Genomic DNA, 23,360 nt, shown 5'->3' with positions numbered 1-23,360 from the left:
GTTTAAATTAAAACGCATACAAAAACTGTGATATTCTATATCTACTTTATTAACATGCAGACTTCATATTTTAATAGCAGATGTTTGATGTTTTAATATTCACAGACAATGTTCAAAATTTGATTAAGTGTACATGCCTGCTTTTAATTTATTAATCCAAATTTTGCCAAATTCCATGACATTTCATTTTATACAGTAAATTCCAGTTTTATGATTGGATTCCAACCGTTTTTTCTGCTCTCTATGGCCGCCAGTCATTAAAACATTTTACATAATTCATGATTCCGGATTCTGTTGTGAGCTGTTTGTGTTTGTATGAAATGTTTTATTTCTGGTTGATTTCTATTCAAACCCTCAGTCAGACTCTGAGCCGGTGGACACTGGGCTGTTTTACGTGGCAGACGGCCGTGTCGCAGCACAAACAATAGTCAGTCTGTGGAGGGTTTGGCGTGGTCACATCTCTCAAAAATAAAAGCTCAATCTTTTTCCCAAATGAGCGGCTGCAGTGATGTCAGAGCTCAGTGTGTGTGATGTACCGCTGCGGTCACAGCAGCCTGAAATAGACAAAACAAACACACGAGCCTTTCCCGTTCCACACAGCTTTTCCATGCAGCTCCGCTGGGCTCGAGAGAGGTTCATCTGGTTTAATGCAGGACCGCTGTTGGTTTGTTTTTATGTCACAGTTTGTTAGCCGAGGCCTTTTGAGTCCTATTTGTTTTTTCCCATGTTCTGTTTTCCATTTGAGTTTTTCTAGATTCTGTTTTAATCATTTATTGCAGAGTTTCCCAAGCGGGGATTTTCAAGTTGATGAAAAGCTAATAATTGAATTTTTAGAAAATTAGAATAAATAAATAAATAATTTTAAAATAAAAACACTTTAAAATAAAACACTTACATATTTTATTTTATAAAAATATTTCATTAATCAATGTATTAAGTGACATCAGAGAACTGTGAACATGTGAATGTGTCATTAAATTATTGAAATATTACTTTTTCAAACTTTTAACTATTCGCTAATGAAAAGAAAACTCTTTTGATAACTAAAAAAATATTTTTAGTGTTTGATCATTTAAATTTCATAAAGTTGTAACCTGGAAATAATAAATAATTCAGGTGGCCAAAAATATATATATTTTTTTCATATACAGATATTTTACGGAATAGAAGTTTTCAGTAATTTCATGTCACCATCATCAACAGATAAGATAAATGACTAAATAAATAAATAAGAAACTTTGAACAAAATCTGTGCCGCACCGTTTGTTTGTCTGACATTTCTGTGGTCATGCATTTGTTTTTGGTTCAGTAAATACTCGTGAATCTGAGGCTGATGTGATGACTGATATTTTCACTGCTAGTATTGATCTAATTGTCTGTATGTATTATTCATAAAGGCTCTAACTACAGTCTGACAGGCATGAATCCATAAGCTGCAGCGCTGAGAGTTACATATGATTAGAATGATTGGTTATGGCTGTTTCACCTGTCACAGGTAATCGTGTGTCACCTCTAACCTGATGAGATAAAGCGTCACACCGCTCTTCTGCTGCTGCAGCGCCGCGCTTTCTCTCACTTTCTGTGTGTCTTTCTATAGCTGGCCTGGTTTGGGCTGATAACTGGGGAGACACTGACCCAGAAACAGCCTGAGCTAACACTGACACTCTCTCTCTCTCACACACACACACACACACACACACACACACACACACACACTCTCTCTCTCTCACTCACACACACACACACTCTCTCTCTCTCTCTCTCTCTCTCTCTCTCTCTCTCACACACACACACACACACACACACACACACACACTCTCTCTCTCTCACTCACACACACACACACTCTCTCTCTCTCTCTCTCTCTCTCTCTCTCTCTCTCTCTCTCTCTCTCACACACACACACACACACACACACACACACACACACACACACACTCTCTCTCTCTGATGTCCTTGAAGGTTGATGTATTCAGGCTGGATTTCTTGTCCTAGTTGTCGAGGACTTGACGCAGAAACTGTCATTACATGCAGAAATCTTGAATTCTTTAGAAATAACACGGAGAATAACCGAATCAGCAGAAACAGATGCAGATAAATTTAATTAATCAGTGACAGAGATTTCCTCCATTTATGTGCATAAATGTGACCCTGGACCACAAAACCTCAATTTATTTGCTCAATAAATAATCTTTCCATTGATGTATGGTTTGTTATGATAGGATAATATTTGTCTGAGATACAACTATTTGAAAATCTGGAATCTGAGGGAGCAAAAAAATCTAAATATTGAGAAAATCTCCTTTAAAGTTGTTCAAATGAAGTTCTTAGCAATGCATATTACTAATCAGAAATGAAGTTTTGATATATTTACAGTAGGAAATGTACTAAATATCTTGATGGAACATGATCTTAATATCCTAATGATTTTTGTCATAAAAGAGAAATGTATAATTTTGATCCATACAATGTATTGTTGGCTATTGCTACAGATATACCTGTGTTACTCATGACTGCTTTTGAGCTGCAGGATCAGATATCTGTCTTTCCTATCATGACACAAGCTCCCTGTCTGCATATAGTAATTTTAACAAAAACACTCAATCAATATTTCATGTTTGTTTATTGAAGTGCTGTATTATTATTATTAAGCAGGATATATGATCATTTTCAGAGTAAACCGGTGTATGGTGGTTTTCTGTCTGGGGTTATTTTGTGATGTGTTGACCGCACATTTTCCCTCACACACTGCTCAAGTGTGTGTGTGTGTGAGGAGCTCAGGGTCACATGTGTGCTCTGAAGAGGTCAGAGGTGACGACTAAGTTTAAATCATGACTTGTTTTCTTCAGCTGGTGTGAACAGCGAATGAGACGATGCATCTGCTCAAAGAGTTCAGAAAAAAACAGGGTTTCAGTTGAATTCAAAATCTGATTCTGTTGATTAGGCCTAACACTAATTAGATTCAGTAGTGTATTTTAGACTAAAATAAGTAAAACTAAAAATTTAGGATTTTGGACATCCAAAAATGTCTTTTATACCTCAAAATTAGTTTATATTTCTTACCTGTTAATTGTGTAGGAGAGAGTCTCATTTTGCGTAACATTTTGTCACATCTGCTATTGGCCAGTGACTTGAATACAAAATAAAATATATATATATATATATATCCTATGGCCATGAAACTGTATGAGCTAAACTGTATGTGTATTTCTTTAAAACCATAGTGCTTTATTGTAGCGGAAAACCACAGGTAAACTTGTTTGATGCTTCTCTTTTGTTGACAGCAGGTTCATAATCATAAATACTTCTCAGTACAGACTAGGGAAGATGTTTCGATGTTTCATTCTCAAATGCTCGTTAGAGACGACTCAAACACGCAGCAGTTCCTGTGAAGCAGTGCTTACTGCAAACTAGGAAAATATCACACAGATTACATATTTATATAATCACAACACGGTCTTTGACTTGATAACTGAGCTAAACCATTGTGTTCTCAGGCATGGATAGAATTCTTTAATAAAGTGATCAGACATCTGGTGAGTAGCACTGTATCACAGTATTTTTGCTGAATGTACTCTCATTTGGATCTTGAGTGTTAATTTTGGCCCTGCTTGTACCGTTATAGTGTTCGGCACACATGGGCTGGGCAGTCGAGTGACTTTGTAAGATATATATCCATATATTTGAAAATAACAGATGAGATTATCTGTCCTTACTCCTGTGCATATCAGTCTACACTGGTTGTCTGATACAGAATTCATTACAAAGTGCTGCTATATGCTTTCAAAGCTTTGCATGGTTTAGCACCAGAGTATGTTTCTGATTTAATCAGTCTGCATCAATCTAATATTTCTCTGTGTTCCCTTGATCTTGCTTCATATGCAAAGGTGGTCGGGTCTTTTCTGTCTGTAAAATCATCTCGTAGACTTTCAGAGTGTGCTAAAAACTCATCTGTCCTCTTTGGCTTTTGAAGATGTTTTTTAAGTTGTTTCTTGTGAAATGTATGTCTTATTAGTTTATGTTTGTTACTGTGCTGTACAGCACTTTGGTTCCACATTGTGTTGTTGAAAGTGCTTTAGAAATAAAGTCTGAGTTGAGATGAGACATTTATATTGATGTACTTTGATGTTGCAAATGCATCTGAAAAATAACATTATAACAAAGTTGCATCCATCCTAAACATGTCATTTTAAGCGGTTTGGTCTCCGGTCTGATGCGTGTGCTGTTTACTTGAGATGCATTTTCCTCATTGTGTAACTTACATCTTACTTTAGTATTCTTAACTGTGAATGTTTGCATAAAGCCTCGATCTGACAGAAAGTGAGTCTCTGTTAAACTTTACAGCGGTGATAGATGCACAAATAGATGGCAATAATTCTTTTGCTAAATTATTTGTTGGATTCTTAAACGCAGGAAAGGTCTGCAGATATCACAAGCAGCCTAACTAGGCTAAACGCACCTATTCAGCTCACCGAAATCTGCATGGACACATTTTTAGTGCACAAGATATTGGTTTCAGTACAAAAAGGTATGTTAAAATAAAATATTAATCTCTCACACAAAAATATTTAATTTGATTTTAAATGACAAAAGCATTTCAATTAAGATATACATCATTAAACTCAAAGAGTCTGGCTGTGCTTAATGGGTCATTTTTGTTTTTCTTTAAGCACACCCCTGTTCCCATTAAGCTCACATCATGTTTGATTATTGTTTATTTTAAGGACATTTTTTTAAAAGTGTAAAAATATATATTTTTTGAAGGTACAAAGTTAATCACAAAAAAAGGTGGCATTCAAGTGGATCAGTTATATATTCATACTGAAGTGTCATTAAAGCACATATCAACGTCAATACTGGACCACTTTCAGCTAAATAACACATTCAATAATCAGATAAAACAAACCAATAAACAGTCTGGAGAAGCTGATGCTAGTTACCTCAGATCAGATTTGAGTCGACAGAGTCCATAGAAAATCCATTCAACCATCGGTTTATATTTAAAGCCTGTTTCTGAAGTATTTCTATAGATGTTCAGTGTGGAAGAGCTTAAAGAGAGACACTGAGATTAATTGGAGCAGCAACAATTTTTCATACATGTAATATTTATTAAAATGAAATATCTATGAAATTATACTTTTTTTTTAAATTAATGTCACACTGAAGCTATAGTGCATCTGTTGCTAAAACTATCTTTTGGATCTAATGTAATTATTTCCCACATCCAAGCTCCAGGTTATAATATGCAAAAGTCTGAACAGTAATCTCTTAATTTTACAATAAGTAGTGAAACTTACCCAAAATGAAGTCTTAAACATCTAAAAAACACACATTTAAGGGGCTCCTCTTTTGGTGAAAGTGTTTAGACGGCTTTCTAAACGTCCATCAGACAGAGTCAACACATGGAGACTCATATCTCAGCGTGTGATGATCTGACTGACTTCAAATTACAGGAAGTATATAGTAACACACATAACAATTAGTTAAGACATCAAGTAGGATAATAAATAATTTTTTTCTTTTTATAATCTGATCTCAAAAATGGAAGTGTGCTTAATAGGTACTTTTACTCTACTTTTATTAGAGCACACTGCAAAAAAAGAATTTTACTGTAAAAAATACGGTAGCAACATTTTAGGTTTTAAGAATTTTAAAAAAATTTAACATTTAAAAACTGTAATTTTATTAACTGATAAAATGTTGATATACCAACCTATTGAAGTCTGTTTTGTACCTTTATAACACACTGATAACCACCAAAAGCAGGTGGTGATGAGAGTCTATTAAATACTAGCACAGCGTCATTCACACAAACACTAAACACCATCATGGTAACACACGTGAAACAGAAATAACCCAATGAACATTAATTTAACAACATTAGCTGTAACATACAACCCTAATGTACACAACTGATAAGAAAAAAACATCAGATGTGAAATGTAGTGCAGGGAATTCTGGGAATGTCAATTTACGGTTATTCACTGTAAATGATAAATTTTCACTTCCAAAAACTGTTTATTACCGTAAAATTACATGTAATGTCCAATAAAGGGAGCTTACCACTAACCAATTAATAGATTTATACTGTAGCATGTTTACAGTCTTTTACTGTTAAAATCACGGTCATTATTTACAGTGTAAAGACAGTGTATGGAGATATAATGTTTGGTCTGTATCGTGCAGATGATCACAGTTTAACTCGTGTGAGGATATGTTGGTATCTTTTCATTAGCGTGTTGAAGGAGTCTGTCTTATCTCGGCTCTTCTCCAGTTTCCCGCAGGAGTTCTCGACCGGTTAGCATGTAACATTTCTTTATTAACTCCTTCCAGGTGATGTGTGTGTGCATCAGGTAATGTAATTACCACTCTCGTTATTAGATCAGCGATCGCTGGCGGCTCTAATGTTGTTAAGTGCTGGAAACAGATCAGCGCTGTTGACACATCACACGTTAACAGCCGAGTTAACCTGCGCTAACCCTACACCGCTGATATTCACTAGTGTCTGACACACGAGATATGAAGCACTCGTTATATCCCATCATCCTGGTTTGGGTTCCTGAATGAGATCTTCTGTAGGGATGAAATACACTGTTGGGTGTTGATTAGATTAGACATAACCTGTGTGATCTGCGCTCAGATATGAAATACATATGAAATATTAAAAGTTCCATGGAGATCAGTGCAGATTAGCAAGAGCCCTATGAAATCCACTTTATTTCTATTTATCTTATTATTTTAATTTTTTAACCTTTTTTACTTACATCAGTTTTGACATCAACAAAAACCTTTTTAATATACTTTAAAAAAAAAGAAATAAAAAATGAGCTCTTTAGCTTAAAATTATTACATGCTGTATATATACATACATATATATCTCAAATCTATGCAGGTTAGCAAAGGCCTTTCAAATCTGCTTTACTTTTTTATCCAATTGGTTTCTTTTTTAGCTTTTTAGATTTGAAAAATGTCTAATAAATTACTTTTTTTTTGTCACTAAGAGATTACCAACAAAAATAAATAAATAAATAAAGCCATTAACAAAAGCTTTTTTGTTGTCATTCTTTTCCTTTATTTTATTTTGTTTTGTTTTTTGTTTGTTTTATGCAGTCAAAATGTATATAATTTATAAATATTGCTCAGATTTGTTTTTCCAAGCAGACACCGTCATCCAAGTAGATTGAAAATGTTTAGTGCTGTAAAGAACAATGCAGTGAATGTTCTTTGTCTCTGAGCGGTGCTGAGTCGAGGGCTTGTTCGTTGTTGGTTCAGAGCAGCATCTGCATCTTTCTTCATCTCTGGATGATGTTGGTTATTACTGAGGTTCATGAGCGTGTGATTATTACTGAATATGATGGCTTTGAGTTGACCTGTTTCTTAACGTTATGTAATGTTCTTAAAGTTGAGGTGGAGCATATCAAAGGTTTAAATAACCAATAGCCTTTAGTTATTTTCTCTATGACTTGCTTTAGTTAGTCAGTAGTGGGCGGTGTTTGTAATTAGGGGCGGGGCATTCTGAGGAGGGAGGATTGTGTTGGAGCTCATTTGCATATGGTGATGTCACATTGTTGATGGTTTTGGTCATTTTTCCCTCACACTAAAGACTAAAGGTTTATTCAGGTAACTGTTGGGTGCAGTAGTGTCAGCTGATCAGCTGAGGTCACGGGGTCAAACGGGGAAATGAGTCGCTGATGTTGGAGTTCTCTGGTTTATTTGTGCATCTGATGTTTTTGTCCTGGTTGAAACTGACTGCATGTTCTAGTAGCTGCGGTTTGTGTGACCCAGCAGCAGTGTGTGTGTGTGTGTAACAGTACAGATTGTCAAAGCACACAGTATCAGATTGGAGGATAGAGTGTCAGTAATGTATAATAATAAGGTTAAACACTCTAGTCCTATGTTTACTCTGTGATTTTTACTGTGGTCTATAAAGTGTGTTCAGGCCGGTAGTTTAACACTAAAGCTTCACACAGATGAACATCAGCACATTTACACATCAGTGACGTCTGCTGAAGAGTTTATGATAAGAGTGTGAAAGCATGTGCTGGATATTAATCATGCAGAATGAGTCTGGTCGGTAATGAGCGCGTGTCCTGAGTGTCACCTCTGTGTGAGACTGGTTCAGATGTGGGGAAGGTGTGTGTGTGTGTCGTGGGCTAGTAGTGGAAAACGTGGCCTTCACACACACATGATTCACCTGCTCTCTCCTCTGAAGGATGAGCGTGTTTGAGATCAGTCTTGGCGATAAGCACAGGAAATGGTGAGGCTTGTTTGCGTGTGTGTGTGTGTGTGTCTGTCGATGGCGTCCGGTGGTGACAGGATGTGACAGTTCTGTGTGTGTGTGTGTCTGTGTGTGTGGTGCAGCTTTGCCCACTTCACCAGTGGAAAATTGCACAGCAGCAGAGATGAGTGTGGCGTCTTCATCTGCTCGGTAATGTGTGAAGCCCATGTTCTTCTAAAGGTGTCTGCCTGTGGCCTGATAAATGACTTTGGTAAATCCCCCACATACAGGAGAAAGACGTGCTATATTGGGCCTCTGCTGCTGCATTTATATAGAACAATATCAACATCCACCATACAAACCTCTCCATGTGTTCATGAGGGCAGGATGCTGTGGGTGGGTTTGTGGGGTTTTATATACGCGTGTATGTATATGTGTGTGTGTGTGTGTGTGTGTGTGTGTGTGTATATATACAGGTGCTGGTCATAAAATTAGAATATCATGAAAAAGTTGATTTATTTCAGTAATACCATTCAAAAAGTGAAACTTGTATATTAGATTCATTGATTACACACAGACTGATATATTTCAAATGTTTATTTCCTTTCATTTTGATGATTATAACTGACAACTAATGCTATCAGATAGAGGGATGAACTCTAAAAGTGCTGAACTTCTTAGCTGCTAAAACATCTATGTGTTGAAACGGCTAATAATAAAATGTGACATTCTGTAGTTTTGTCTCATATTCATCTTTTAATCATATTTGTAAATGTCCTGACTCCACAGCCAGCAGAGCAATTTTGTCTTTACTGATCCAATACTTATGGAGGGCACTGTATCTATAAAATAAAATGATATATGTGACCTTTCCTGTCTTTATCTGACCCGGTTTGTCCCACCCTTCATCAGCACTCTCACTCTGGATGATGATAGAATTGATGTGATGCCTGCACACAGAGCAGTAGGAGACAAATGGAAAGTTCAGTCCAGTTATAGTTCCACCCACAGCAGTTCTCCATCGCTCTGCTGCACTTAATATAACAGTATGGTGTTCTAAACAAAACAGACAAAAATAATACAGGAATCTGAAATGTCAATTTCTCCATGACAATCAAACAGATGTTCCTTTTTTTCTAAACAATTCAATGTTGTCTTTTCCTTCTGTCTTTTTCTTATTAAACGTATTGTGATCGTATAAGACATTTTAAAACAAGCATGAATAACATGAATAGACAAACTAAATATAAAGTAATAGATAATATGAGGTACATAAATTACACCGCTTACATCATCCATTTTATGGCACTCCGTATGCACGAGAAGTTAATGAAATACAAGATTTCTTAGTAAATCCATCAATTAAGTGCTTCACAAAATACAATTAGCACAAAACATTTACTTAAAAATACAGAAAATGCACAATTTTTGCACCACCTATTCAGAATACGTTTCACTTCATTAGCACAAGGAAGAGAGTACCCCAAAACAGAAATAAAAGTATCAAAATAACACGTATATAAAAGAAAACGCATTCCACAAATCAATCAATGTCTATGATGTTCAATACTTTTCAACCAGTGTATAACATTTCACATGAAACAATATTTTGTACTTTTAGTGTGGAGCTACAACACAAATGACTCCCCCGGAGCAGTTCTCCATCGCTCTGCTGCAGACTGAACTCACTGAGCCACAGCACCAGCGGCACAACCAATAGGAACCGCAATCTCATTAACGAAGGATTTACTTAAAGAAGAACCGATATTTATATGACATTTATCTCGTTACATATATATTATTTGGAAAGAGGTCTCTTCTGCTCATCACGGCTGCATTTATTTGATCAAATATGCATTAAAAACTATGAAATATTATTAAAATTTAAAGTAGCTGTTTTCTATGTGAATATGTGTTAAACTGTAATGTATTTCTGTGATCTGCAGCTGTATTTTCAGCATCATTACTGCAGTCTTCAGTGTCACATGATCTTCAGAAATCATAATAATATACTGATTTACTGCTCAACAAACATTTCTGATTATTATTAATGTTGAAAACAGTTGTGCTGCACAATATTTTTGTGGAAAATGTGATAAATGTGTTCTGTGTGAACAGCTTGGTTTCAGTTTTGACGTAAACAACTTCTCCGCATTGATGTTCTCTTTTTCTGCAATATTTTGAATGAAAGACATAGCAGCGCCGCATTTACAGGCTTCAACTGGATCGACTAAAAAAGCATTAAAATGCAACAACGCCTACATCGTCATCGTATCTCGTGCGCATCTGATAAGGATGCCTGACGCACAACTAAAATTCGAATGTGGATTTATATTTTAAATTCTACGAATATTCGAAATTCTGATTTTTTTTTTGACAGCCCTAATCTGTGTCTTCCTCCAGGTTCAGGATGAAGGGTGGAGGTTTGGCAGGGAGCTGCAGCCCCTGCTAGATTCATCGCCTCACCTTCATCATCATCATCATCATCATGGCCAATCACCTGGAGCTGCTGACGGAGCTGCAGCAGCTGGATAAGGTGCCCAGTCTGGAACGGCTCCGGGCCGCGCAGAAGCGACGCACGCAGCAGCTCAAGCGATGGGCCATCTACGAGAAGGAAATGCAGAACAAGAAGCGCAAGGCCGACAAACGGCGCGGACACGGGAACCTGCTGGAGAACCGCAGGAGAGTTTCGTTCGCTGCGAGCATCGCTCTGCTGGAGGCCTCGGCGAGGAACGATCCGGATGAAGGTGAGGCCGGACACACATGCGTGGGAAGTAGGGATGTAATGATATTATCAATATCGCGATATTGCAATTAGGGCTGAGTAAAAAATATTGATTTTAAACGATTCTCATTTTTACGGAACGATATCGATTCTTAAATTACTATCGAATTACCAAATTAAACATATTAAGGTTCTGCAATATATAAATATATTGTGGAAACTTAAATTCCTGTAGAGCTGCTTTGTAACAATTTGTATCGTAAAAAGCACTATACAAATAAACGAATTGAATTAAATCCCAAGAATCAATTAGTCTAGCCTGTTTTCAGTTAATGGACACAACATTGAAGGGCACTTCCCATCCAATAAATCGCAATAAGCATTGTGCATTGGTACTTTTAATATGAAACAAAGTATCAGATTTCAATTTATGTCCAATGCATTGCAATATTCAAACAATAAATGGTGTTTTGGCGCTCTTTAATAGTGCCTCAGTTCAACAGACACGGCTGGAACTGATCATCTCCTCCGCTTTAATACTAGTTATAGCACAAAATAAACATGACTAAACATCCGAAGGCAAGTTAAAAGAAAGAGTTCAACTTTACAATCGTATCCTGTCTCATGTAATCGCTCAATCAGTGTTTCAGCCACGCAAAGATGTTAATATAACGGCTTGAAAACAATTCATGTAACATTTACCTCAGAAAGCATATTCTGTGACCATAAACTCATTAGTCAGATAGAAAAATAAACTGTAGAGAGAGGCATTCATATTTTTTTACTGTTCTTTAATGTTTTATTTATGTTTGAATAAATCCATCCAAGTTTTTATGACAGACACTATTTAAATGTGTATATGCAAAAAAAAACTTAATTTTTTAAAAATAACTTAATTATTATAAAAACTTCATTAAGTGCAATTTAAGCAGTTGTACAGCACAAATCAGTCAATTTTAACCTTCAATATTATAATGTAGTACCAACTGACTCATGTATGTTTTACAGCATTAATTGGGAGATTGTTTTTCCGAATCGAATTACAAGCTTGTGAATGAGAATTGAATCGAATTATGATATTTGGGTCAAAACCCAGCCCTAATTGCAAAACTGCCTTGATATTATCATGGTCACATGACGATACGAAACGACGGGGCTTCTGGGCAGAAAGTGTAGTTTTTAAAATATATTTGTTTTGGTGCCATTATGCTTCGGCACAGTATCTGTCAAACAAACTAAAACCGAAAGCACAATATGGTTTAATCCCTTCATCAAGTCTGTTTTTGCTGCATGTTTCAAAGCGAAGCGCACACATTATCTGTGCGATCAGCTGCTGATCCGGTGTCTCAGAACGGCTCCGTTCACACTGGATGAATGCAGTCAACTCTATTATTGCACATGCTGTGAGTTTAGCACGCATTTGAGAACGCAGCGGCCACCAGTTGTGCTTTATTTTCAAGGCAGACGATTACAGCATTTCACTAGATGTGTAGTGAGACGTGTTTTTGTGCCTGTTTTCACTGAAGCTGGAGTTTCCCTACAAAATAAAAGTGCAGCATGAATTACTGACAGCTAGCGGTTTAAATACAGTCCAGATTCAAAATATCTCTTTCAAGTGTAGAAATTAGGAAAGAAGTATTGTAATTTCCCTACTGTAGTGTAAAGCAAAAATAATATACCCATGAAATATTCATTTTCATTTATTTTACAGTGCAATTGTTTTACAATATATGGCTATTGCTGTCATAGGAATAACAATAATTAAAAATTCTAATTAGTTTGGCTTCTTAAAACAGCAGTGTGAAAGTAATTTAGACTGAGACAGTATAATCACAAATAAAAAGAGGGTTGAGTCCCCTTTAAAGTTCAGCTACATGTCAATTCACTGACTTAAGTTTTCTTAGTTAAGAACATGGTTTTGAGCTCTCAAAGTGCACTAGATAGAATAATGTAACTTTAAAATTCTTCATTTCTCTTTTTTTTTTTTTAAATATCGCAATAAATATTGTATTGTGGACTTCATATTGCAATAAAATCAACCATCTGAATAAATAACGAAACAGACCTTATAAACGTGTTTCTGCATCTGCCAGCGGTGTGGTGTGAAATATGCTCTCCCACGTCATGTAACAAGCCGTTAAAAACAGCGCCGTCGCCTGATTTCTGTGTAAAAATTGAAACCCATCCAGAACGCTGAAACTGCTGTGTGGTGGAGAGCGAGTTCTTGAGATAATGGGCTGAAAGCAGCAGTCAAATGAGCATCTGCCGTCTTTCTGGAAGCGTGGGAACGCCGTCTGCAGCCGAATGATGGAAATAGCCTGCAGTTCTCAGGAGAAGATGCAGTGAATATTCCAATACATCCAAATGGCTCTCATCCTTTGATGGACTTGCTCAGTGTTTAGGTGAGATAAGAGCCTGGTTGGCAAGCTGTTTTCTCCATCTTAATACTAATAAGACTGAGTGTGCTGGCTTTGGACCTTCTTCTGCTTCCTAGGAAATTATTAGTAGGTTGGCCTCTATGAAGATAAGTGTTTCAGATCATGTCAAGAATTTGGGTGTTATAATGGATTCAGCTTTAGTTTGAGATGAACAGGTTACTAGTGTTGTGAAGGCTGTGTTTTATCAACTCTAAACTGAAATCAGTTCTCTCTTTTAAGGACCTGGAGACTATTATTCATGGCTTTTTCATCATCACGCATCGATTACTGTAATCCTGTATATATTTAGGTATTTCACAGGGTCAGTTATCTCTATGCTGCTTCCAGACTTGAGACTCGCACAAAGAAGAGAGAGAGAGAGAGAATTACCCCAGTCTTGGTTTCTTTACACTGGTTGCCTGTAAAATTTAGAATTGAATTTAAGGTTTTGTCTGGTTTTTAAAGCGTTGCATAATTTTTATCATAATGTAAAAAATCTGTAATATAACTTTATGTTTGTGTTTGTTTGTTTGCTGGTTTTTATTGTATTTTTTAAAATAGTTTATGCCATGAAAATAGCCTAAAATGCTGACATGGCATTAAATAAAAAATATACTTCTATTAAAGCGTTGCCCCAAAATATATTGTTGAGCTTTTGGTTCCTGATCAAAATACAAGAAACATGAGATCTGCGAGTCAGATGATTCTTCATGTTCCTAAAACGAGTTTAAAATCAAAGGGTGATGGGGTTTTCTCCTCGATTATGGAACTGTCTTCCAATGCATATTAAAATCTTCCCCATCTGAGGATGCTTTTAAGTCTAGATTGAAATCGTACCTTTTTAGTAGAGCTTTTAGAATTTATTCGAGTGATCAGGATTGAATTTGTTTAATTTTATTTGTGTGACTGATACTGGAAAGCACTTTGGTCAAAGGCAGTTGTTTTAAATGTGCTATAAAAATACAATGTGTTATATTAAATGCATGCATGCGCTGGGAAATGCTCTGCGTTGAGGCTGGATTTGCTGGGCTTTAATCGTGTCAGATTATCACTGCGGCGTAATCTCAGCCTGCACGATTATGCTCTGCTTGATGGAGCTATTTTTGCCCGGACTAACCCGTTCAGCGATGTATTGATTAAGAGTTTTGGATTCATTATGACCGATGGCAGTGCTTTCTGCACGGGTTTATCCGGAGCTGCTCGCATTAGTTTGCTGGATAAAGCAAAGCTGCTAATATGAGTAACTAATAGTTGCTGTTGAGCTGGAGAAGCCGTTTTTGATGGTTGATGTGTTTTTATAATTCAGGAGTCATTCCCTGAATCTTGCCTCATTTCATGTTAGTGCATTTCACGCATCAGTCGTGGCATCAAGTAATAATTAATTCTCCTTACTACAAATTGATTACTTTGCTAACCCATGTTTATGTCTTCTTAATGATGATTCTGGTTTCTGTATAAGATCAATACAAAAGAGAATGTTGTTTGCTGGTTTTACAGCTGCAAAGAAGACCATAATTACACCACATGTGTGGAAAAACATGTGTCCCTGCAGCACAGAAGCAGTCATGAGTAACACAGGTATATCTGTAGCAATAGCCAACAATACATTGTATGGATCAAAATTATACATTTCTCTTTTATGACAAAAATCATTAGGATATTAAGATCATGTTCCATGAAGATATTTAGTAAATGTCCTACCGTAAATATATCAAAACTTCATTTTTGATTAGTAATATGCATTGCTAAGAACTTCATTTGAACAACTTTAAAGGAGATTTTCTCAATATTTAGATTTTTTTGCTCCCTCAGATTCCAGATTTTCTAATAGTTGTATCTCAGACAAATATTGTCCGATCATAACAAACCATACATCAATGGAAAGATTATTTATTGTTGATGTATAAATCTAAATTTCAGACCCTTATGACTGGTTTTGTGCTCCAGGGTCATATATTGGATCAATAGCCTCCTTAAAATAGTGACTTTTGAATGTACAACAGCACGAATTAAGACCAAACCTAGTACTATTGATGTTTTTCCTCTAACATACTCGATTACATTACCCCCCCGTTCTCTCTCGTCTTTGACTGGACTCTTCAAATTATTTTTATGTTTGTTTGTTTGTTTTGTTTTGAATGGATGTTATGATTTATGTTTTACGTAAAGGATAATAAATAGTTGATCACAAAAAAGTAATTAATTATTGAGCAGATCAAATCGTGCTCTTTAGGCTGTTGTCATCTCATGTTTGCTAATCACATTAGCACAGGTACAGCGGGTCGTGACCTCAGAGATACCGTAGTAAACTGACGTGTAACAGATCAGCTGTCAGACAGAGAATAATGATGATGATGAGTTCGTCGGCGTTGGCTTGGTGTGTATGCTTTGTTTTCTCAAATGAAATGGTGAAATGCTGCTGAAGTGACTCTCAGATGAGGTTCATGTGTTTAATATTATAATAGTTCAGTATAATAATATTCAGACACTCGTCTATATCACTGTTTGATTCAGTGTACAGCACTATTTTGGTTTATTAATCCATTCCATGACATTATACTGTAAATTCTATTTTTATGACTGGATTCCGTGAATCCGTCCACATCTTCTGCATCATTGAAATCACAGGACCCTACTTCTGTAATTTCCTGTCTGTTTTCCTTTTATATCTGTCTTTGAGTGGCCGGTTGGGCAGTACAGTACGTTTCTGAAAGGCTTCTAGATTGCGCTGCTGCTTCTGATTGCTTTTCTTCAGCCGTAGACACATGAGATCCAGCGGGAATCACTGGCTAATGGACACGGTTTATAGCTCTATTAATGTAAATATATATTTAGATTAGGATGCATTTTAGGTGGCATGTTTGAAATCAATGTTTGCACCAGATTTAGTTCACATCACACTCAATCGATCATCATGTTAGTCACGTTGTATTTGAGTGCAGCTGATTTTAGTCTGTTTATAAGAATCAAACCGCTGTAGTTTTTGTCCTCTTGCATGTTCTGGTTTAGGAACATCGTTAAACGTTTTAGTTTGAACTGTATGCAATCAATATTGTTGGCTCTGTGAAGAAATGCTGATTTTTTTTTACTCAATACTTTTTAAATAATTATATTATTACAATTGTAATATATTTCTTGTTTTGTTGTAATATTTTTAATTGTCATAATCATTATAATGAATAATATTTATATTAAAATATAAAATATATAATAGTATAAATGCAATTTAAAAATAAATAAAATAATTACAATTTATTTTGCAGTAATATATATATATATATCTCGCTCTCAAGTTGTTTTTGGCTAAATTGTGCATCCCTGCATACAATCACAGCAAACCAGGAGCTCTTTAAAAACTGTCTGAATCACAATGGCAATGTTGTTTCTTGTTTTATTGGAAGGTGAGGATGTTGTTCTCGTGTTGATGAACATCATTTCTCAGTTCATGTCGTGGATGCTGGTCTGTTATTGTTTTAAATGACTAGTGAGTTCTCTGTAAATGGGTTGACAAGAAATAGATGCAGGAGAAAGAGGAAGTTGAGCTCATTTTAACTTTTTCTGTCGCATCTGTGGTTTGAGTCTGCGTCAACAAACACACACACACACACTCACACACACACACACACACACACACACAGCCAGTGAATGAAAAACTGAAGTCGTATTGTTATTAAATAAACATGTTGAATTTCTCTCAGATGCTGTTTCGAAGAAAATCAGTCATCAACCACAAGATGCTGCTTTTCTTTTCCTGTGTTTTTTTTTAATTGTAAGACACAGGTGCAAAGGATGAGGAGCCGGTGGAGATTGACTTGTGGTCAGAGCACTGTGTGGTCAGTAGGCACGGTTCCCTTCAAATTGCGCAAATTGAAATTACTTATTGAAAAGACGCCTGATGGAAACGCGTCAATTTAGCAAAAACGCCCATATATCGCAAAATACGCTCGCATGAGGTGGTTTTTCAGGCAATGCGAAAAAAAATAATTCGTAAAACTGCAATGGAAACGTTTTTTTCGCAATTAACTCAAATTCCGTTGCCATGACTTATCGCGAGAGGAAAAAATTAAGTTTTTTCACATAACATCTGTTAATAGAAACGTGGTTATTTTGCAATATTTTTCTATCGACATTTATAGAATATCGCCAAGGTTTTGCACAAATCTGTAATTGAAACGTGCCTACTGTTTACAGTGTTTAAGGCATTACATGGAACAGCGCCAGAATATTTAGCAAAGTTTTTTAAACCATATAATGCAAAAGTATCACTGAGATCCTCAAATAAATTACTATTAGCAATCCTGTGTCTTAAATCTAAAGGTGACTGCGCTTTTGCTGTCTCTGGCCCAAGGTTATGGAACAGCCTTCCTTTCGAGGTTAGAGCATCTCTCATGTTAAGTGCCGCTTAAAAACATAACTCTTCTCCCTGGCATTTTAACTCTTTACTGGGTTATTTATCTCGATGTTGTCTTATTTGATCTATTTCTTTTTTTATATTATCTTAACTGTTTGTGATGTACAGCAGTTTGGAGTTACTGTGTAGCCTGAAAAGTGCTTTATAAATAAATAAATACAAATACAAATTTAGTTCAGTTAGAAAACAGACACTACAATTAAAAGCTGAACGTGTCTGCTCAATCCAGCACACCGAACAGCAGTTCTCATTGATCACGCGAGGAGAAGCTGAAGAAGAGCGCGGTGAGACAGACAAGATGATGGAGGAAGATGTTTCCGAACCAAATGCAAAAAAAACACCTGTTTGGCAATATTGTGTATTTTGAAAAGCCTGTTGACTTTTGTTGTTTATCTAAGGTGGTTTTGGAAGTATTTTTAAAAACATTTGTTTTTCATTTATTTGGTTCCACAGTGTTTGCAGATTTTTTACTTTATTTAAACTTTGTGTAACTTATTTATTTTACATGCTGTGCCTCCAAGCTTTCTTATTCATTTCTTATTCGTTTCTTATTTGGCTCGAGTGTTTGCTGATTTTCAGTTTTGTAGCCTTGCCTTTATGCCTATAAACTTTGTGCAAGTTATTTAATATGTAATATCTTGTAATATCACACTAGCAAGAGGGCCGTTTTCCTGAATATTAGCACTTGTTGAGTGCAGTCGTGAATGTGATCTTGATTTTATACAACAGTTCAACAAACAAGAAGTTAAAACTGATTGAGACACATTTTAGACACCGTAGAATCAGTTTTGTTCTGTTTTGCCAACAAAAATAGTTCAAAACAAAGCCGGACCAGAACATTTGTCTCAGAGCAACACAGCGCTGTTTCATTCCTGAACGAATCTGTTTTTGAACGAATCTTTTTGAGTCAGTGATTCAATGATTCATTCATAAAGACAGTCACTTAATTCGTTTCTAAAATAAGTTACGTAATCAGATTACTTTTTCAAGCGACTAGCAAAGTAATGCATTACTTTTTAATTTAGAAGGAAATATCTTGGTTACCTTTTTCAAATGAGTAACGCCAGTTCCTGTGTTTGTGATGTATTGAGTGACAGCTCTGGTGTTGAGAGAAATCAGGAGTAAGTGCAGAGCGTTGTGTGTGAACATGATCTTACTGTAGTTCTAGACTAAATATCAACATGATTATCTTACTGTAGTTCTAGACGAAATATCTACATGATCTTACTGTAGTTCTAGACTAAATATCATCATGATTATCTTACTGTAGTTCTAGACGAAATATCTACATGATCTTACTGTAGTTCTAGACTAAATATCAACATGATTATCTTACTGTAGTTCTAGACGAAATATCTACATGATCTTACTGTAGTTCTAGACTAAATATCAACATGATTATCTTACTGTAGTTCTAGACGAAATATCTACATGATCTTACTGTAGTTCTAGACTAAATATTAACATGATCTTACTGTAGTTCTAGACTAAATATCTACATGATCTTACTGTAGTTCTAGACTAAATATCAACATGATCTTACTGTAGTTCTAGACTAAATATCTACATGATCTTACTGTAGTTCTAGACTAAATATCAACATGATCTTACTGTAGTTCTAGACTAAATATCTACATGATCTTACTGTAGTTCTAGACTAAATATCTACATGATCTTACTGTAGATCTAGACTAAATATCAACATGATCTTACTGTAGTTCTAGACTAAATATCTACATGATCTTACTGTAGTTCTAGACTAAATATCTACAGGATCTTACTGTAGTTCTAGACTAAATATCTACATGATCTTACTGTAGTTCTAGACTAAATATCTACATGATCTTACTGTAGTTCTAGACTAAATATCTACATGATCTTACTGTAGTTCTAGACTAAATATCAACATGATCTTACTGTAGTTCCAGACTAAATATCTACATGATCTTACTGTAGTTCTAGACTAAATATCTACATGATCTTACTGTAGTTCTAGACTAAATATCAACATGATCTTACTGTAGTTCTAGACTAAATATCAACATGATCTTACTGTAGTTCTAGACTAAATATCAACATGATCTTACTGTAGTTCTAGACTAAATATCAACATGATCTTACTGTAGTTCTAGACTAAATATCAACATGATCTTACTGTAGTTCCAGACTAAATATCAACATGATCTTACTGTAGTTCTAGACTAAATATCTACAGGATCTTACTGTAGTTCTAGACTAAATATCAACATGATCTTACTGTAGTTCTAGACTAAATATCAACATGATCTTACTGTAGTTCCAGACTAAATATCAACATGATCTTACTGTAGTTCTAGACTAAATATCAACATGATCTTACTGTAGTTCTAGACTAAATATCTACATGATCTTACTGTAGTTCTAGACTAAATATCAACATGATCTTACTGTAGTTCTAGACTAAATATCTACATGATCTTACTGTAGTTCTAGACTAAATATCTACAGGATCTTACTGTAGTTCTAGACTAAATATCTACAGGATCTTACTGTAGTTCTAGACTAAATATCTACATGATCTTACTGTAGTTCTAGACTAAATATCTACATGATCTTACTGTAGTTCTAGACTAAATATCAACATGATCTTACTGTAGTTCTAGACTAAATATCAACATGATCTTACTGTAGTTCCAGACTAAATATCTACATGATCTTACTGTAGTTCTAGACTAAATATCTGCATGATCTTACTGTAGTTCTAGACTAAATATCTACATGATCTTACTGTAGTTCTAGACTAAATATCTACAGGATCTTACTGTAGTTCTAGACTAAATATCATCATGATCTTACTGTAGTTCTAGACTAAATATCATCATGATCTTACTGTAGTTCTAGACTAAATATCGACATGATCTTACTGTAGTTCTAGACTAAATATCGACATGATCTTACTGTAGTTCTAGACTAAATATCATCATGATCTTACTGTAGTTCTAGACTAAATATCATCATGATCTTACTGTAGTTCTAGACTAAATATCAACATTATCTTACTGTAGTTCTAGACTAAATATCAACATTATCTTACTGTAGTTCTAGACTAAATATCTACATGATCTTACTGTAGTTCTAGACTAAATATCATCATGATCTTACTGTAGTTCTAGACTAAATATCATCATGATCTTACTGTAGTTCTAGACTAAATATCAACATGATCTTACTGTAGTTCTAGACTAAATATCAACATGATCTTACTGTAGTTCTAGACTAAATATCAACATTATCTTACTGTAGTTCTAGACTAAATATCAACATGATCTTACTGTAGTTCTAGACTAAATATCAACATTATCTTACTGTAGTTCTAGACTAAATATCTACATGATCTTACTGTAGTTCTAGACTAAATATCTACATGATCTTACTGTAGTTCTAGACTAAATATCAACATTATCTTACTGTAGTTCTAGACTAAATATCAACATGATCTTACTGTAGTTCTAGACTAAATATCAACATTATCTTACTGTAGTTCTAGACTAAATATCTACATGATCTTACTGTAGTTCTAGACTAAATATCTACATGATCTTACTGTAGTTCTAGACTAAATATCAACATGTATTTACTCATCTCACCTGCACTAAAACACATTCAGTGTTCCTCACAATCAATAAAAAGTCAAATGCAAACCTGCAGTAATTAAATGTTAAATAGCACAAATATCCTTTATGTATTTAATCCCATTTTATTAACCAACGTCTTTGCTGTTGATGTTCAGTGATCCAATTCAACCATACTGAGCAAAACTGACTTTAGAGAAACATGACTTTGTTTCATTGCTGAAGTAAAAGTGTTGAACTTTCTTCTCCTGCATCCTGTTCTTCATGTAATCCAGGTTTGTTTGAGCGGCGCTCTCTACTGTACAGATGTGAATTTACTTTAACTTCAGCCTGAGGCTCGTTTATTTCACTTCTGGTGTGAAAGGGCTTTTACATTTGCCCAAAATACAACTTTTTATATACAAGCAAAGCCAGCCCAGATGAGAAAAAGTAACACAAATGTTACATAATTTATTACATTACATAAAAAGTAACTAAGTGATGCAATTAGTTACTTTTTTAAAGAAGTACGCAATATTGTAACGCATTACTTTTAAAAGTAACTTTCCCCCAGCACTGTGTGTGTGTGTATGTGCGCGCTCATTAAGTGCTCATCAGGTCACTGCATCTCACTGTCTTTGTATCAGAACTCCACATTAACATTCCTCGGCAGTCTAGAACATTCTGTGAAGCGCTGCTGCTTCTGCTGTCACTCATCAGTGCTGCACATGCAGAGACTAAACCATCACAGAAATTCTTATAATTTCCATAAAAACCATTACAAAATTTTTTGTTTTGGGCATTATTCCAATAGGAATTACTGTTGTTCTATTGGTTGCGTGTAAACGGCTCGTCCGTGAGACGCGGGAGACGTGAAGCGTGGGGTAGAGCGGAGCGACTATGAGAAGCATTCAGAGACACGGCTGTGTGTGCAGTCTTCTGAATTAGTGAACATGCATTATAAACTTATTTCAAATTAATCTGTTGGGGAGATCAAATGTGTAAGATAACGTTCATGTAGCCTACTAATAAAAACATCTAAAAATGTATCTTTTATTCTCCAGTACTGAAAGCAGAACCGATAAGGGAGCTCTTGATATGCGTTGTGACGCAGCTCTTGCAAATTACCTTTTTTTGTTCGTTGTCTGTCATTTCTAAGCTGTAGTTACATACATTTTTCTTTAGCTTTAATTTGCCTAACTATCAACCTGACCCTTTTTAAATGGTTTACGCAGTTGGCTAGAGCAGTGCTGATCGGGGAGAACGGAGGTCACTCTATTGGTTAATAAGACCGTCACTCAAGGCTGGCAGACATGCATATGGTCTGGAACAGAGTAATATCGCGTCCACATCGCAGGCTTTGCAATTAGCAAATCACAACGTCTCAAATCGCAATTGCAATTCGATTTCGATTAATCACACAGCCCTAGTATTTAGACATGTTCTTGATAATGTGAATGATGATAATCTGTGTAAAACTCATTGGCATGATGATGGGCTGTTCTAGGTGGTTGCTATGGGGTTGCTAGGGTGTTTTGGGTGTTTGGTGAAAATCATCATATGCAGTGAATTCCTTTTAACCTGAGAATGCAGCACACTGTGTGTGTGTGTGTGTGTGTGTGTGTGTGTGTGTGTACATCAGATGAGCTTGTAGTTTAGCAAGCGAAACCACTCACTGCCTATTCAGCAACACTATTAACCAATACATCCTCATGCCAGCTCGCTGTGAGTGTGTGTGTGTGTGTGTGTGTGTGTGTGTATGTGTGTGCATGCATGCGCGTGTGTGTGTGTGTGTGTGATCAGGGATGTGGATTAAATGTTTGTCATTCTTCAGTAATGGCTCGTTTGGGCTCCACCAGAGATCACATGATAACGTCTCATTATGACGGCGGCAGTGATTCCCATGTGAGCACAGTTTGCGCAGCAGGACCATCATGCATCACTTTAGTGGACTAGAGTACTTTGATTTCATGGCATCCATACATATATATCAGAGTTA

General features: G+C 35.7%; 1 protein-coding gene across 2 annotated transcripts in view; it reads left to right on the top strand.

The window, feature by feature from the left end:
- The window catches only part of LOC306878796 (protein phosphatase 1 regulatory inhibitor subunit 16B-like), a 56,117-nt gene that overhangs the window by 6,626 nt on the left and 26,131 nt on the right, over positions 1-23,360 (top strand). For both annotated transcript variants that reach the window (XR_013784969.1, XM_079431328.1), the window contains exon 2: positions 10,622-10,965. Coding sequence is in view for 1 of the 2 variants with exons in the window: in XM_079431328.1 (XP_079287454.1) it covers positions 10,707-10,965 (259 nt within the window). In the remaining variant the exon portion in view is untranslated. The remainder of the gene's footprint in view (positions 1-10,621; positions 10,966-23,360) is intronic.

This window comes from Barbus barbus (assembly GCF_936440315.1).
Source record: "Barbus barbus genome assembly, chromosome: 13".
Taxonomy (NCBI): Eukaryota; Metazoa; Chordata; class Actinopteri; order Cypriniformes; family Cyprinidae; genus Barbus; species Barbus barbus.
Note: the sequence above shows the minus strand (reverse complement) of the source record. Positions and strands in the feature narration are given on the sequence as shown.